The sequence below is a fragment of the Rhinolophus sinicus genome, chromosome 14 (assembly GCF_057876585.1).
Source record: "Rhinolophus sinicus isolate RSI-liver-muscle chromosome 14, RSI-T2T, whole genome shotgun sequence".
NCBI classification, from domain to species: Eukaryota; Metazoa; Chordata; class Mammalia; order Chiroptera; family Rhinolophidae; genus Rhinolophus; species Rhinolophus sinicus.
The window spans coordinates 147,487,205-147,501,210 of NC_142514.1; the positions used below are offsets into that span (position 1 = coordinate 147,487,205).

The window sequence follows — 14,006 nt, forward strand, 5'->3', positions numbered from 1 at the left end:
GAAATCTGATCTTTTTCCGCCCACCACACTACCTTGCCTCCCCTAGAGAAGAATAATTTAGCTGGGAAGAAAGGGTATTATTAATTAATATCCCAGACACATCAGTAATTGAGGGGTAAAGTGGGTTTAGAGATGGGAGCTATTATGACTCTTGGGGCAGTTAACACAGACCTCGAAAAAATTGAGAACTGAGCTTGGTCTTTTGATTAGAAAGAAAAGCAGCCAGAATGCAGAGTAGATTAAGGACAAAAATTTTGGGGAAAAAAACTAACAAATTTCAGTTGTGCTAAAGAAGCTATGAATGAGGATTTTAAAATAGAATCTAATCTTTAATACATCATATGCTAAATTTCAAATAGAACTATTTTATTCCCTGACTGTGTGTCATGAGTCATGGAGTAATAAAAACAAGAAAATTAAAGTAGGTTCCATAGCAAAACAAACCTAACATTTAACCCTTACCCTTATCCCAGTTGAACAATATGTACATTTAGCTAAAAGGCTATATAACGAAGTGTGGAGTTTGAATCACTGATCACATTCAGGTATCACCATTATATAGTTATGTGGCTATGGTGAGATAAATTAATTTCTCTGAAGTTTAATTTCCTCATTTATAAAACAGTAATAATACCTACTTTATAGAATTTGAGGGGTTGTAGTTAGAATTAAATGTAATATACACATTAAATATTTATCTAATGGGAAACACTCAGTTACTGTTAAACACCACTCACATTATTTTTAATATCTAATAATTTAATATTTAATATCTAAAAATAAAAATGTCAGAACTGGGGGCCAGCCCGGTGGCTCAGGCAGTTGGAGCTCCATGCTCCTGACTCCGAAGGCTGCCGGTTCGACTCCCACATGGGCCAGTGGGCTCTCAACCACAAGGTTGCCAGTTCAATTCCTCGAGTCCCGCAAGGGATGGTGGTCTGCGCCCCCTGCAACTATAAACGGCAACTGGACTGGGAGCTGAGCTGCGCCTTCCACGGCTAGTACTGAAAGGACAACAACTTGACTTGGAAAGAAGCCCTGGAGGTACACGCTGTTCCCCAAGAGTCCTGTTCCCCTTCTCCAATAAAATCTTTAAAAACAAAAAGTCAGAACTGGCTGGCCACTGACCAAAGAAAGCCATACTTAATGAATAAAACACATTCCTAATAAAATCAGAAAATTGTTTCCCACTCCTGATGTATAAACTCCGATTTGGAGACTCTAAGGAGATTATCTAAGGATAATCCAAATGAAAGTCAGATCTAATGGGAAGTACATGGACCCATACATTCAAATAGAGCTGAATTCAAATCCAGCTCTGAAAAAAAAAAAAAAAAATCCAGCTCTGGCACGTGGCTATTCACATGTAATATAGCATTTCCTTGGAGTCAAAAAAACAAACAAACTGCAGATTCTAGCTTTTCCACCTTAGACAACACACTTTATTTCTTTAAGCCTCTACTTCCCCATCAATAAAATGGTAATAATGACACTGCAGGGTTTTGATTAAACTTGGAACTAACACAAATATCACACCTAGCATATAGTGCTTAGCATATAGTAGTTCTCAATAAATTGTAAGTGCTCTCATTATTATTCATAAGGGACATAACCTCTCTTAGGGTTTTCTCATCACAAAAATAGGGCTGATACCACAAAGGATTGTTGTAGGGATTAAATGAAGTAATAGATATAATGGGCAAATGTTAAGTACTAGGTGAAATGTTGCTTCCCATCTCCCCTCAATTTATCAGCAAGAGTAACGAGAAAAAATGATTAGTATTTCTGGATACATACTATTATTTTTAATTCAGTTAACATTTTAAAAGAAGCCTTATGGTTGAGACTGTTAAGAGTTTACTCAGTTGATTTCCAAATCTTCGTTGTGCAGGATTACAGTAAAGTCCAACACTTGGCTCTTCACGCATTCCATAATACAGAAGTGGAGGCCATGCAAGCCGAAAGTTGCTACCAGCTGGCTAGATCATTCCATGTCCAGGTAAGATCATTTTATACCTCTCTAAATACGTGATCCTTTTTGTTTTATAGTTTTCTTTGAAAAACTTTATACATATTGTTGGTCTTGTTTTATTTTCATTTTTTAGGAAGATTATGACCAAGCTTTCCAGTACTATTATCAAGCCACACAGTTTGCCTCATCCTCTTTTGTGCTGCCATTTTTTGGTTTGGGACAAATGTATATTTATCGAGGTGACAAAGAAAATGCATCTCAGTGCTTTGAGAAAGTTTTGAAAGCTTATCCTAATAATTATGAGACTATGAAAATTCTTGGCTCTCTATATGCTGCCTCAGAAGATCAAGAAAAACGAGATATTGCCAAGGTAGGTTTCTTAAAAAATCTTAGCTATTTTTTATTATTTATCCCTGGACTCTTGTTCCTCATTTCTTGTTATTGCTAGTCAGTCAGGATATGATGGAAGCAGTTTTGTTAGCTGAGCTAACTCTAGTTGAAATAGCACTTGACTTACTATACAGTGTAGAGTAGCCATCACTTTTTCCTTTGACAGCTGCGGTTGGATGCTTCAGCTTTATGATCTCTTTTTTCACCAGGGCCATTTGAAGAAGGTCACAGAACAGTATCCTGATGACGTTGAAGCTTGGATTGAATTGGCACAAATCTTAGAACAGACTGATATACAGGTATTTTAGCAATGTTTTTCATCTCCTGTTTAATGTGTTTTTTGTAAGCCTGGTGTGTAGTATGTGTCTCTCTCTTATTTTCATTTACACCTTATTCTGTTCACCTTGAAAATACAGGGTGCCCTTTCAGCCTATGGAACAGCAACACGGATCCTTCAGGAGAAAGTGCAGGCTGATGTCCCCCCAGAGATTCTGAATAATGTGGGTGCCCTCCATTTTAGACTTGGAAATCTAGGGGAGGCAAAGGTAGGAAAAGAGAAATATTCCCATCATTTATACTATCAAGTTAAATGCACACTTTTTAAGATGTAGCAACTAAATCTTTTAACAATGTCATTTTCTTTCTCATAGAAATATTTTTTGGCATCATTGGATCGTGCCAAGGCAGAAGCTGAGCATGATGAACATTATTATAATGCCATTTCTGTCACAACATCGTACAATTTAGCCAGGCTGTATGAGGCAATGTGTGAATTCCATGAAGCAGAAAAACTATATAAAAACATCTTACGGGAACATCCTAATTATGTTGACTGTAAGAATTTTAAACTTTTTAAAATGTATTAAAATTCCCACAACAGCAGCAAAAATCTAGCCTAAAAAAATAAAATCTTTCTTAGAACCAATAGTAAACAATTTTTAAAGGTTATAATGTCCACTGTTCTTCAAGGCAAATTTGTAGCCTTAAAAAAGAAAATGCAGCTCCATTTAAATTTATGCTAGAAACTAAACAAAAAGTCAGTTGGATCACATTTCATAGATGAGGCTATCTTCAGTGGGTCAGCTACTTTTATTAGACTTTTAACAATTCAGCATATTTGGTGATGGATTTACCTTTATGATGGTCCTACTTTGATTTCATATGAACATTTTTGCCATGTTTATAATAGTGAGAAAGAACAGTGTCTTCCCTTAAGTGGAAGAGCCTCAGGTTTTCTAACTAGTACTCCTTAGTAGTCCAGGCTTTCACTATTTTTCTATATGACAGGACGCTTTTTAAGAAAAAGTAAGTTGATAGTGCAGTGCATCAGAGAGAAATCGGAAACAACAGCTCCAAGATTTTTAAATAACAGCTTGAGATAAAGACTTGGACCATGGTGCTAGCATTGGGAAGGGAATGGAAGAGATAAATCTATAATGTCAAACAATAAACCTGACGGTGACAGAGTTGCTTTAACTTGTTAGATTATTAATTAGTTATATTGATGCTTGATATTTTTTCACCTGTGGAACTTTTCTGTTCATTGCATGAGTGTATTAACAAAAAATGATTATTTCAAAAGTGTGACTTTAAAATTATCCTTTACAGCTAATATTTTAAGCAAAAACTTTTAAATGTATTTTCAGGTTATCTGCGGCTAGGAGCCATGGCTAGAGATAAAGGAAACTTTTATGAGGCTTCAGACTGGTTTAAGGAAGCTCTGCAAATTAATCAGGTTGGTAATATAAACTCTGAGGTTTGAAAAATAATTATTTCATCTTCTCCCCCTAGTAAGTCAGTGTTCCCTTTTAATGACTATCATGTTTCTAATATCTTAGCATCTCCCTGTTATTTTCATTTACATGCTCAAGATATTAAAGAGTATAGGATTCATCTAAACTTTTTGATTGTGACCCACAGTAAGAAATAGATTTCACATCATAGTCTAGTATACACATGTGTATATAAAAGAAACAAATGAAAGTTTTGCAAATCATTCTGTTGCTCTTCTTATGCTGATAACTATACACTAAATTGATTTTACAACTCACTAATCCATCTGAAATCTCAGTTTGAAAAACACTGTTGTAAATATAGCTTGTAAACCGCTTCAGTAATCAGCTATTGTGGAAAGATGATTGATCTCTCTGAATCTAAATTCCAGTGTTTGCTTCTTTTTATATGTGTGTTTCAGGACCATCCAGATGCTTGGTCTTTGATCGGGAATCTTCATTTGGCAAAACAAGAATGGGGTCCGGGCCAGAAGAAATTTGAGAGGATATTAAAACAACCATCTACACAGAGTGACACTTATTCTATGCTGGCCCTTGGCAACGTCTGGCTCCAAACTTTGCATCAGCCCACGCGAGATAGAGAAAAGGTAATCTCTGTTTGTGTCTTTAAAACAAAACTGACAACATGTTTCATTTCTTGTTTGAATTTATAATGTTTGTTTCTTTTTATAGGAAAAGCGTCATCAAGATCGTGCTCTGGCCATCTATAAGCAAGTACTCAGAAATGATGCAAAGAATCTATATGCTGCTAATGGCATAGGTGATTATATGATTTGGGTATCCATAATGATTTGTGAAATGAGTGCTTTTGGAGGAATGTTTGTAGGTCAGACTGTTTCTCTGAATGTAATGAAGGTAGTTGTTTAAAAATAGGACTTTAAGTTGTTTTTCTGGCTACAATTAGAAAATTCTTAACTGTGAACTCTTTTCTAACTTTAGGAGCTGTTTTAGCCCACAAAGGATATTTCCGTGAAGCTCGTGATGTATTTGCCCAAGTAAGAGAAGCAACAGCAGATATCAGTGATGTGTGGTTGAACCTAGCACACATCTATGTGGAACAGAAGCAGTATATCAGTGCTGTTCAGATGGTAATGTCTTTTAATACAGTTTTATATCGTGTTCATTGTTGAGCAGATGTTTTCTTAACCATTCTGGCCTTGTCATCACGCTGCATGCTATCACTTGTGGTATTGTATCTATTCAGAGGTTTGTAATGATATAATGTTAAGGCCAGTCTTTGGTGTCCAGAGAGAGCTATGAGTCCTGGTTCCATCACTAATTGTATGCCTTGGGCAAAGGACATCCTCTCTGAGCCAGTTTCCCTACCTATAAAATGGGGATAATTGTACCTTAATCTCAGAATTTTGTGAGGATCGGTATGACAAATACTTGGTGCCATACTTGGCACTAACACGTCTAGCATATCAGTAAGTACCCAGAAGATAGGTAGGAATTAATATCTGTTTGCTTGTTTTACAAATGTCTTAGATGGGAGAACTGAGTTTCAGAAAGGTTAAATGACATTTTTAAAAGAAAAAACTCCATGGAGATGTTTTCATGATTATAGAATTTTGTTATGCTTTTCATATTTGTTGAGTGCTAGAACTTGAAATAAAAGAGTCATACTACTCTTACTAAAAAGTTAAAAGGCTCTTGGGCTCTATGGGAAGTATTAGGGTCAGAAAAAACAAGCTTCCTTCTAAAGGTAGAAGATAAGAGCAGTCCAGGCTCTGGGAAGTAGTTAACCTTTTTTTCTAAGAAGGGTGAGTATTACTACTATATTCAGAAAATTGGAAAGGCACTGGTCACAAGGATTTATAAAACCCAGATTACATATATAGTCTCAGATGTGTTTTTGGAGTTGGGCCTTCCTGATCTGCAGAATGATAATGTTGCATTTTAAAATGCAAATTAATTACACGGGCTATTCAGGGAAAAACTGTCTAACAGTCTTCCATAACAAGATTTCCATGGTTAACAAGTGACAGGTTCATTGTAAAATTAACACTGGTATTGCTATAGTATTGATTTTACCAAAAAGTCAACAGCTAGAAGTGTGAGATGTCTCATGCTTATTGCCAGTAGGTTCCATTAATCCTAAAGGTGGTAGAGAGTAGAACCCAAAGGAGCTAGGTGCATGGCTTCTAATAAGTTATCAGTAAGCTAATTCTAGATACTGCTAACGATATGAAAAAGTCCTTATCCTTTCAGTGTTGGTCCAAATTTCAAATGGAAAAACTATTTCAAGTATCTAGTTTGTCTTATGATCAGTTTTTTATGTTGTGAAAATGTATCCTGGGGGGCGGCCAGTTAGCTCAGTTGGTTAGAGCGCGATGCTTGTAACCTGGGTTTCCGGTTTGATCCCTGCATGGGCCAGTGTGAGCTGCACCCTCCACAACTGGATTGAAACAACTTGGAGCTGATGGGTCCTGGAAAAGCACTTAAAATAAATAAAAGTTAAAAAAAAAAAATGTATCCTGCTGAATGTCAGGGATCATTCTCAGATCCTTTGAAATTAGCTATGCAAAGGATAAAATATCTTTTCATATAGCTTGAAAGTCGCTTGAAATTTTATTACAGAATGACAGTATCATTTAATCCTTCTTGTGTTTTAACTTTTTCTTTTATCGTAGTATGAAAACTGCCTCAGAAAGTTCTATAAGCACCAGAACACTGAAGTTGTGCTCTATTTGGCCCGGGCCCTCTTCAAGTGTGGCAAGTTGCAGGAATGCAAACAGACTTTGCTGAAGGTAAAAAAGAACTATTATTCTCATTCAATTCTATGCTCCAGTGTATATTTTTTGTTCTGTTTCATGCATGTTCACATACCTGATACAATTTGACTGAAATCCTTTTCATGTCATTAGATTATATAAAATATTTGCTCTGTTTTTTTATTTATAGGCTAGACATGTGGCACCCAGTGATACAGTTCTTATGTTTAATGTAGCCTTGGTCCTGCAGAGATTAGCTACCTCTGTCCTGAAAGATGAAAAGAGTAATCTGAAGGAAGTACTTAATGCTGTGAAAGAACTGGAACTTGCACATAGGTAAAGATTTTGTAGAAACAACCTTTGAAACATTTTATTTCTTTAGACCTATGTGTCTCAAAAGGTGCTAAAAATCATTTCCTTCCAGGATCTATTAGAAAAAGGGAATCTCAAAAGAGAACCTATTCAAATCATTCCAGCAATTTTTAAGCCAAAGCCGACAGTTGCCACCAGGTGGCGTCAAACCTGCCATATTTGGATCGTGTAGCCAGATCCCTAGAACTGGCTGGCTTAGCTTTGCAAGCTTGCCTTAGAGTCTTCATTAACTTAATAATATGACCCAGCATTTAACACACTTGAAACTTTTAGATTCTAATTATGTTGGTTTTATTTTTTATAGCAGAGTATCTTTTTATGGGATATTAATTTTCATTAAGCTAAGATTAAGGCCTTTTCTCTTAAATAATGACTAGATTTTTTTCAGCTCAGTTCAAAATTTATGTGACTTTATAGTGTGGTAAAATTAAAACCAGGCATCTCTTCAGGTTATGCCTAACCTTATTTGCATTCTTATTTGAGCATTTCTTGCCTTGCTTGGTAGAGTATAAGTGTGTCATGGCCTACACCTCCTAACCTCCATGTTGACAACTTAGTAAATTTACTGTTTAGTAGATATTCATTGCTTGAACTGATTTTTGGTTATTTGTTAATTTACTGATAACATTAAAATGTAACTTGGCTTTTCTTAATGAACTTGTTTTTTATTAAACAGATTGAGTGGCATATTGATGAGAGTCTTTTTTTAAGTGAGTTGCATATATAATTTTCCTATTGAGATGATAGCCCTTCATGTATTAAATACGTGCATGTAAGTCAGTCAATATATAAGCCTTTTCTCAGATAATTTTTGTACAACAGATTAAAAATCTAAAGGACCTATTTCATTAGAATTTTTTAAAGTAAAGTATTTTATTTTCTCATTCTATTTAGATACTTCAGTTACTTGAGTAAAGTGGGAGATAAAATGAGGTTCGATTTAGCCCTCGCTGCTACAGAAGCCAGGTAATTACTATTTATGGAAGGTGACTTTGGATGAGGCAGTGATCTGATGTGGGCTGGGAGAGTAACAACAGTGAACAAGTTCCTGGCCGTCTAGGGGTCAGTCTTTCACACTCATGGACTCTCCGACCTGGACCAAGGCTTTTTCCTAAAGGTCCTTTCAGGGACTATGCAGAATTTATTTAGTATTTAAGTTGTGTGGGAAAATACATCAGCTGTCTCACCAGAATGAAGGTATGATTCCTGATTCTTTGAGTCACATGTGAAGATAATGTTGGAAACCTTTTTAGCTGTGCTTTGGGCGAATGTTTATAATTTGGAAACTTAACAAAGTTGACAATATTGGCTTATGAGAAAGGAAGTTAATTTTGCTAATTAAGACTTCCCATAGATATCAGCTAATGATCCTACTTCCAACTTTTTGTCTGAAAACAGATGCTGTGAGTTTTTGAACTAAAAGTACACTAGGTACATTCATGTTTCTCTAAATCTGAAATGTTCTAGGCAGTGCTCTGACTTACTGAGCCAGGCCCAGTACCATGTGGCCCGGGCACGCAAACAGGACGAAGAAGAGAGGGAGTTGCGTGCCAAACAAGAACAAGAAAAGGAGCTGTTAAGGCAGAAACTTCTTAAAGAACAGGTATTGTGTTTTCACTTATACTATAATTAAAGACTTAAGTACATACATATAGTTTATATGGTAAAGCAAAAAAAAGTGATGGTAATCATGATTTATTTCATCATCATAAGAACATTTTGATGAGGTTTTTTGTTTTTTTCCTGCTCTTTTTTCTCATAGGAAGAAAAACGTCTCAGAGAAAAAGAAGAGCAAAAGAAACTTTTGGAACAGCGGGCCCAGTATGTAGAGAAGACCAAAAATATTCTTATGTTTACTGGAGAGACTGAAGCAATAAAAGAAAAGAAAAGAGGTGGTGGTGGTGGACGGGTAAGATGTGACTTCGGCTAACACTGATGGCACCGATCCCTGTCTTGTGACTTTCAGAAATGAAGAAAATCGATTACATTCATTCCATACTTAGTCCTTAGCTAAGAGACAGTCCTCCAAGATGGAGTGCTTTAATTGGCATCCAGTATTTAGAAATGCATTCTGTTAGCTCAATACAAATTTTACCTTGTAGTGACCTAAGTAGTTGATGATTTTTGCCATTTGAGACATTGATCCCAATTAGAAGTCTTTAAAATGTGGGTCCTACCAAGCACCTCTTCCATGTGACTTGGTAAAAGATCCTTCATTTGTCAAATGACTGATACGATAGGCCCTCTTTCTACACCTTAGAATTCCAGCCACATTCCACCAGCCAGGAAAGAACTGATTGTAGTCTTGTTTGGATTCCAGCGTTCTAAGAAGGGAGGAGAGTTCGATGAATTTGTCAATGATGACTCCGATGAAGAGCTGCCAATATCCAAAAAGAAGAAGAAAAGAAAGGGTAGTGGTAGTGAACAAGAAGGTGAAGAAGAGGAGGGTGGTGAGAGAAAGAAGAAAAAGAGGAGAAGGTATCATTAATGTGTTTTAAGTAACCTTATAAAGCTGATAGAAGATCTTTCACCTTCTGAATCTTTCTTATGTTTACAATTTGCAAGTGCCTGGAAATTACTAGATCTTCCCAGACAGTAAAGCCTTTTGATATCCCACTTGCTACTTTAATACTAAGATAGACCCCACTACAAAATCCCTTGGGTACTTGGAATCACCACACACCTCCTCAGCTTTCCTTCTGAGAGCTATAAGTTAGTCATAATTAATTGCCTTTCTTATGTCTTTAAAATTGTAATATTTATTGGAAGATGTATGCAAATAAGAATGAGAGAACCCGTGTGTCCACACTACCTGTCCATGTGCAATCTTAAAATAAGGCACCGAGCCTCAGCTCCTCTCTGTAAAATGGTAATAGCAATTACCCACTTCATGGTTTTGCTGGAATTTTAAAATGTAAATTAATGTGAAAGAAGGGCCTTTTAATTCTTCCAGTGCCATCTGCTGTTAAAATAAGTGGTGCCCTGCCCATCTCTCAAGTGGAGGTGCCCCTAAGCTGTTCTGTTCCCCTCTCATGGTGCTTCCCTGCCCAGGAACCCCCAGCTGACTATCTTACCTAGGTCTGTTCTTCCCAACCCTTAGCTGACTATACTTGGGAAAGAATCGGATGCATACATTCAGACACCGACCTGTGGAATTGAAGCTGTGGCGGGACATTAGCAGGCCTGGAATGAGTAATTGGGAAGAAAGAGAAGGGGAAAGATGTTGAGGTCTAGAACCTGGGTCTTTTCTCACATCCCTTATCACTCAAATGCAAGATTCAAACTTATTTTAGATTAATAAGGGGGCTCACCAGTGACTAAATGAGTCCGCAGACATTGCATAATACATGGTTTTTGTAGACTCCTGGGCCTTGTGTACAGGAAGAATAAGTTACGGCCTCTGCCCCTGAGGACTGTACTGGATGATTGAGGATAGCACCCATAGAGAAGGGTATTCAGAATGAATAATAATTTGATGGAAAACTTTTTTCTTGGTGTTCACTACCTTAAGACCTCCAAAGGGAGAAGAAGGATCTGATGATGATGAAACAGAAAATGGCCCCAAACCAAAAAAGCGCCGTCCACCAAGAGCAGAGAAAAAGAAGGCTGTAAGTCTATAATACTGTGCTTTTCTGTCCCTCTCCATACAATCTCTTATGCATAAAAGATTGCAGTACACTAGAATATATTCTTTCCTTGCAGTTTCTTCAAGCACAAATACTTGTTTTTGAAGTTCATTGGTTATGGTTTGATGGTATCATTATAGTGCAAACCCAATTTAACAAGATGTCCTAAGGTGAGAGTCTTGACTTACCTGTTATATTTTATCTTTTTTTTCAGCCCAAGCCAGAACGTCTGCCTCCTTCAATGAAGGGAAAAATAAAATCCAAAGCCATAATATCATCAAGTGATGATTCTTCAGATGAGGATAAACTTAAGATTGCTGATGAAGGGTAGGAAATTTTCCCTTGGTATATATTTTCAGTGAAAGATAACTGAGCTCTTCCAGGGACGGTGTCTACAGGCATTCAGAATGGTCCAGCGTGTGACGTACCATTGGAAGCTGTCCTAGAATATAGCCTCTAACAAAACTAGGCTGTCCCAAGCCCCTGGTCATAGAAGTATTTACCTTTATACCAAAAAGTTTAGGAAAGCACCAAAATCTACATGTGGTGTGTACCCAGGCCGAACCCACAGAGTTCATGCTGTGAGACCCAAAGTTCTAATGGAGTTGTCTAAAAGGAAAAAATCATGTCATTAAGGCCTGTGGTGGATCCATGTGTACTAAATTGTGTCTGACAGGAGCAAGCGTGCTTTCCTTATTGAAGTGCAGAAAATCGTTGTGAAAGTGTGGAAGGCGCAAGCAGAGTCAGAAAGCTAAAAAAAAAAGAGCTTGTTTGAGTAATAGCAGCAATTTAAAGGCTAAAAATGAAAGAGAATGGGCATTGCTAAAATGTTCTCTCTGCAGCTTCTTAGAATGTTATAGTTGGAAAAGACTCACATCTATCTTATTCTAACCCCATAATTTTATCCTACCGTGTTTCCCCAAAAATAAGACCTAACTGGAAAATAAGCCCTAGCATGATTTTTCAGGATGACATCTCCTGAACATAAGCCCTAATGCGTCTTTTGGAGCAAAAATTAATATAAGACCCAGTCTCATTTTCGAAACATGGTACTACGTGTTTGTCCATCAAAGAAGAAAACCTATTTTGAAATTTCCTGCATGACATTATCCTAAATACATCATTTTGTACAGTACCATTAACTGGCTACAGTATTATGAGCAACTTGATCCTGGTCACGTGGAGATAGGGACTTGCTTGACCATTTCCTCCCATGTCAAGCAATGGTGACTCAGCTCTGCCTGCTTTGTGGAGGGCTTGTCCTTGACTGCTTGTCCGGTACTCTGCTTTAGCTCAAGGCTCAAGGCTAAAGGAGAAGTAATATTCGATTCTATTTGTCCTAAACTTGTCCCTCAAGGTTGAGGTGCCCCCCCATTTGGATTCGTCGACTAGGACTTTTAATACTGTACTACACACCATGTTCTTCTGATCACCATCATTTATTCATTCATTCAACAGACATTTGAACATCCATTGTATGAGATAGCCTACTAAGTGCTAGGGTTACAGAAGGAAAAGACATAGACCCTGCCCCCAAGGAATTTATGCCTTAGAGGCAGTGGAAAATCACATATAGACCAAAAACCACATTACAGTGAGATAAGTGTTAGCACTTAGGTTTTGCATTATTGTTCTCCACAGACCATACCTAATCTGGAGTTGGGCTGGTGGGAGGAGTTATAAGAGACGTTTTCTGTAAAAGAGGCTGTTTGAGTCTTAGAAGAATAAGTAGTTCTGGTTGGTTAGAGGTGAGAGGTTAGCACATTGAGGGGCAAAGGGTACTGGTGGGGGGCTAGCCTTGTAAGGTAGAAATCTGTAGGGAACCAAATCTATAGAGAAATGTAGCGATTTGCAGTTCCTCTTTTCTCTGAAGACACTGGCTGACACAAATTTGGGTTGCATTTTCCGAAAGTGCTGTTTTGCCCTTGCCACAGTGTTGCCCTGGTCCATTGGTTAGGGCAGGTGTGATCAGAGCAATGAAATGTGTGGTTTTAGAGTGAGCGCTATTAAAATGTGGCTAGAAGGGTCCAGTGTGAGAGGCTGAGCTGCTGCCAAAGCTACACCTGAGGTCAAGGCCAGGATGATTTGAGCCACTTGCATCAGTTAAACTGCCTTGACCATTGTGAAGTGATTGCTTATTTGGCCAGATGGAATGAAGTGAATTGGATCCCAGGGGGCCCACTGGCCTTTAGTATAAGGTGTGATTAAAAAATACAGTGAATGTTTAAATAAAAAATTTATTACAATAAGAGACATATTGCCATTAATTCCCCTCAAAGAACTCTCCCTTGCTTCAAACACACTTATCCCATCGTTCTTGCCACTTTCTGAAGCAGTTCTGGAAGTCCTCTTTCATGACTGTCTTTATTTCATCCTCTGACAAGTCTCAGTGTCACACATCGCTTCTGGTATGGCAAGTTCTGTCAAATAAATATTATGGTGTGTCCTCATCCATCTTATTCACCGGATCTGACATCGTGTGACTTTCGGCTCTTCCCCGAAGTCAAAATGACAATGAAAGGAAAATGTTTTGAATCGATTCAGCACATTGAGGCAGCCATGACAGCGCAATTAAAGACACTCACTAAAGAGGACTTTCAGAACTGCTTCAGAAAGTGGCAAGAGGGGCTGGCCCGGTGGCTCAGGCGGTTAGAGCTCCACGCTCCTAACTCCGAAGGCTCAATTCCCACATGGGCCAGTGGGCTCTCAACCACAAGGTTGCCAGTTCAATTCCTCGAGTCCCGCAAGGGATGGTGGGCAGCGCCCCCTGCAACTAAAATTGAACATGGCACCTTGAGCTGAGCTGCCGCTGATCTCCCAGATGGCTCAGTTGGTTGGAGCACGTCCTCTCAACCACAAGGCTGTTGGTTTCGACTCCCGCAAGGGATGGTGGGCTGTGCCTCCTGCAACTAGCAATGGCAACTGGACCTGGAGCTGAGCTGCGCCCTCCACAACTAAGACTGAAAGGACAACTTGACTTGGAAAAAGGTCCTGGAAGTACATACTGTTCCCCAATAAAGTCCTGTTCCCCTTCTCCCCCCCAAAAAAAAAGGCAAGAATAATGGGATAAGTGTGTTCGAAGTGAGGGGGAGTAATTTTGAGGGGGATTAATGGCAATGTGTCTTTTTTTTTTTTTTTT

The 14,006-nt window shown here is 38.1% G+C and overlaps 1 protein-coding gene and 1 pseudogene across 1 annotated transcript in view; both read left to right on the plus strand.

Moving 5' to 3' along the window:
- Nucleotides 1-14,006, plus strand: part of CTR9 (CTR9 component of Paf1/RNA polymerase II complex) — a 29,195-nt gene that overhangs the window by 12,440 nt on the left and 2,749 nt on the right. Inside the window, exons 8-24 of the mRNA XM_019729164.3 lie at nucleotides 1,892-1,999; nucleotides 2,106-2,342; nucleotides 2,572-2,661; nucleotides 2,779-2,907; nucleotides 3,013-3,196; nucleotides 4,009-4,097; nucleotides 4,557-4,742; nucleotides 4,828-4,915; nucleotides 5,095-5,243; nucleotides 6,789-6,905; nucleotides 7,060-7,205; nucleotides 8,136-8,207; nucleotides 8,709-8,844; nucleotides 9,004-9,150; nucleotides 9,562-9,719; nucleotides 10,753-10,849; nucleotides 11,082-11,194. Coding sequence (XP_019584723.3) covers nucleotides 1,892-1,999; nucleotides 2,106-2,342; nucleotides 2,572-2,661; nucleotides 2,779-2,907; nucleotides 3,013-3,196; nucleotides 4,009-4,097; nucleotides 4,557-4,742; nucleotides 4,828-4,915; nucleotides 5,095-5,243; nucleotides 6,789-6,905; nucleotides 7,060-7,205; nucleotides 8,136-8,207; nucleotides 8,709-8,844; nucleotides 9,004-9,150; nucleotides 9,562-9,719; nucleotides 10,753-10,849; nucleotides 11,082-11,194 — 2,246 coding nt within the window. The remainder of the gene's footprint in view (nucleotides 1-1,891; nucleotides 2,000-2,105; nucleotides 2,343-2,571; nucleotides 2,662-2,778; nucleotides 2,908-3,012; nucleotides 3,197-4,008; nucleotides 4,098-4,556; nucleotides 4,743-4,827; nucleotides 4,916-5,094; nucleotides 5,244-6,788; nucleotides 6,906-7,059; nucleotides 7,206-8,135; nucleotides 8,208-8,708; nucleotides 8,845-9,003; nucleotides 9,151-9,561; nucleotides 9,720-10,752; nucleotides 10,850-11,081; nucleotides 11,195-14,006) is intronic.
- LOC109446087 (large ribosomal subunit protein eL34 pseudogene) lies at nucleotides 11,205-11,757 on the plus strand (annotated as a pseudogene).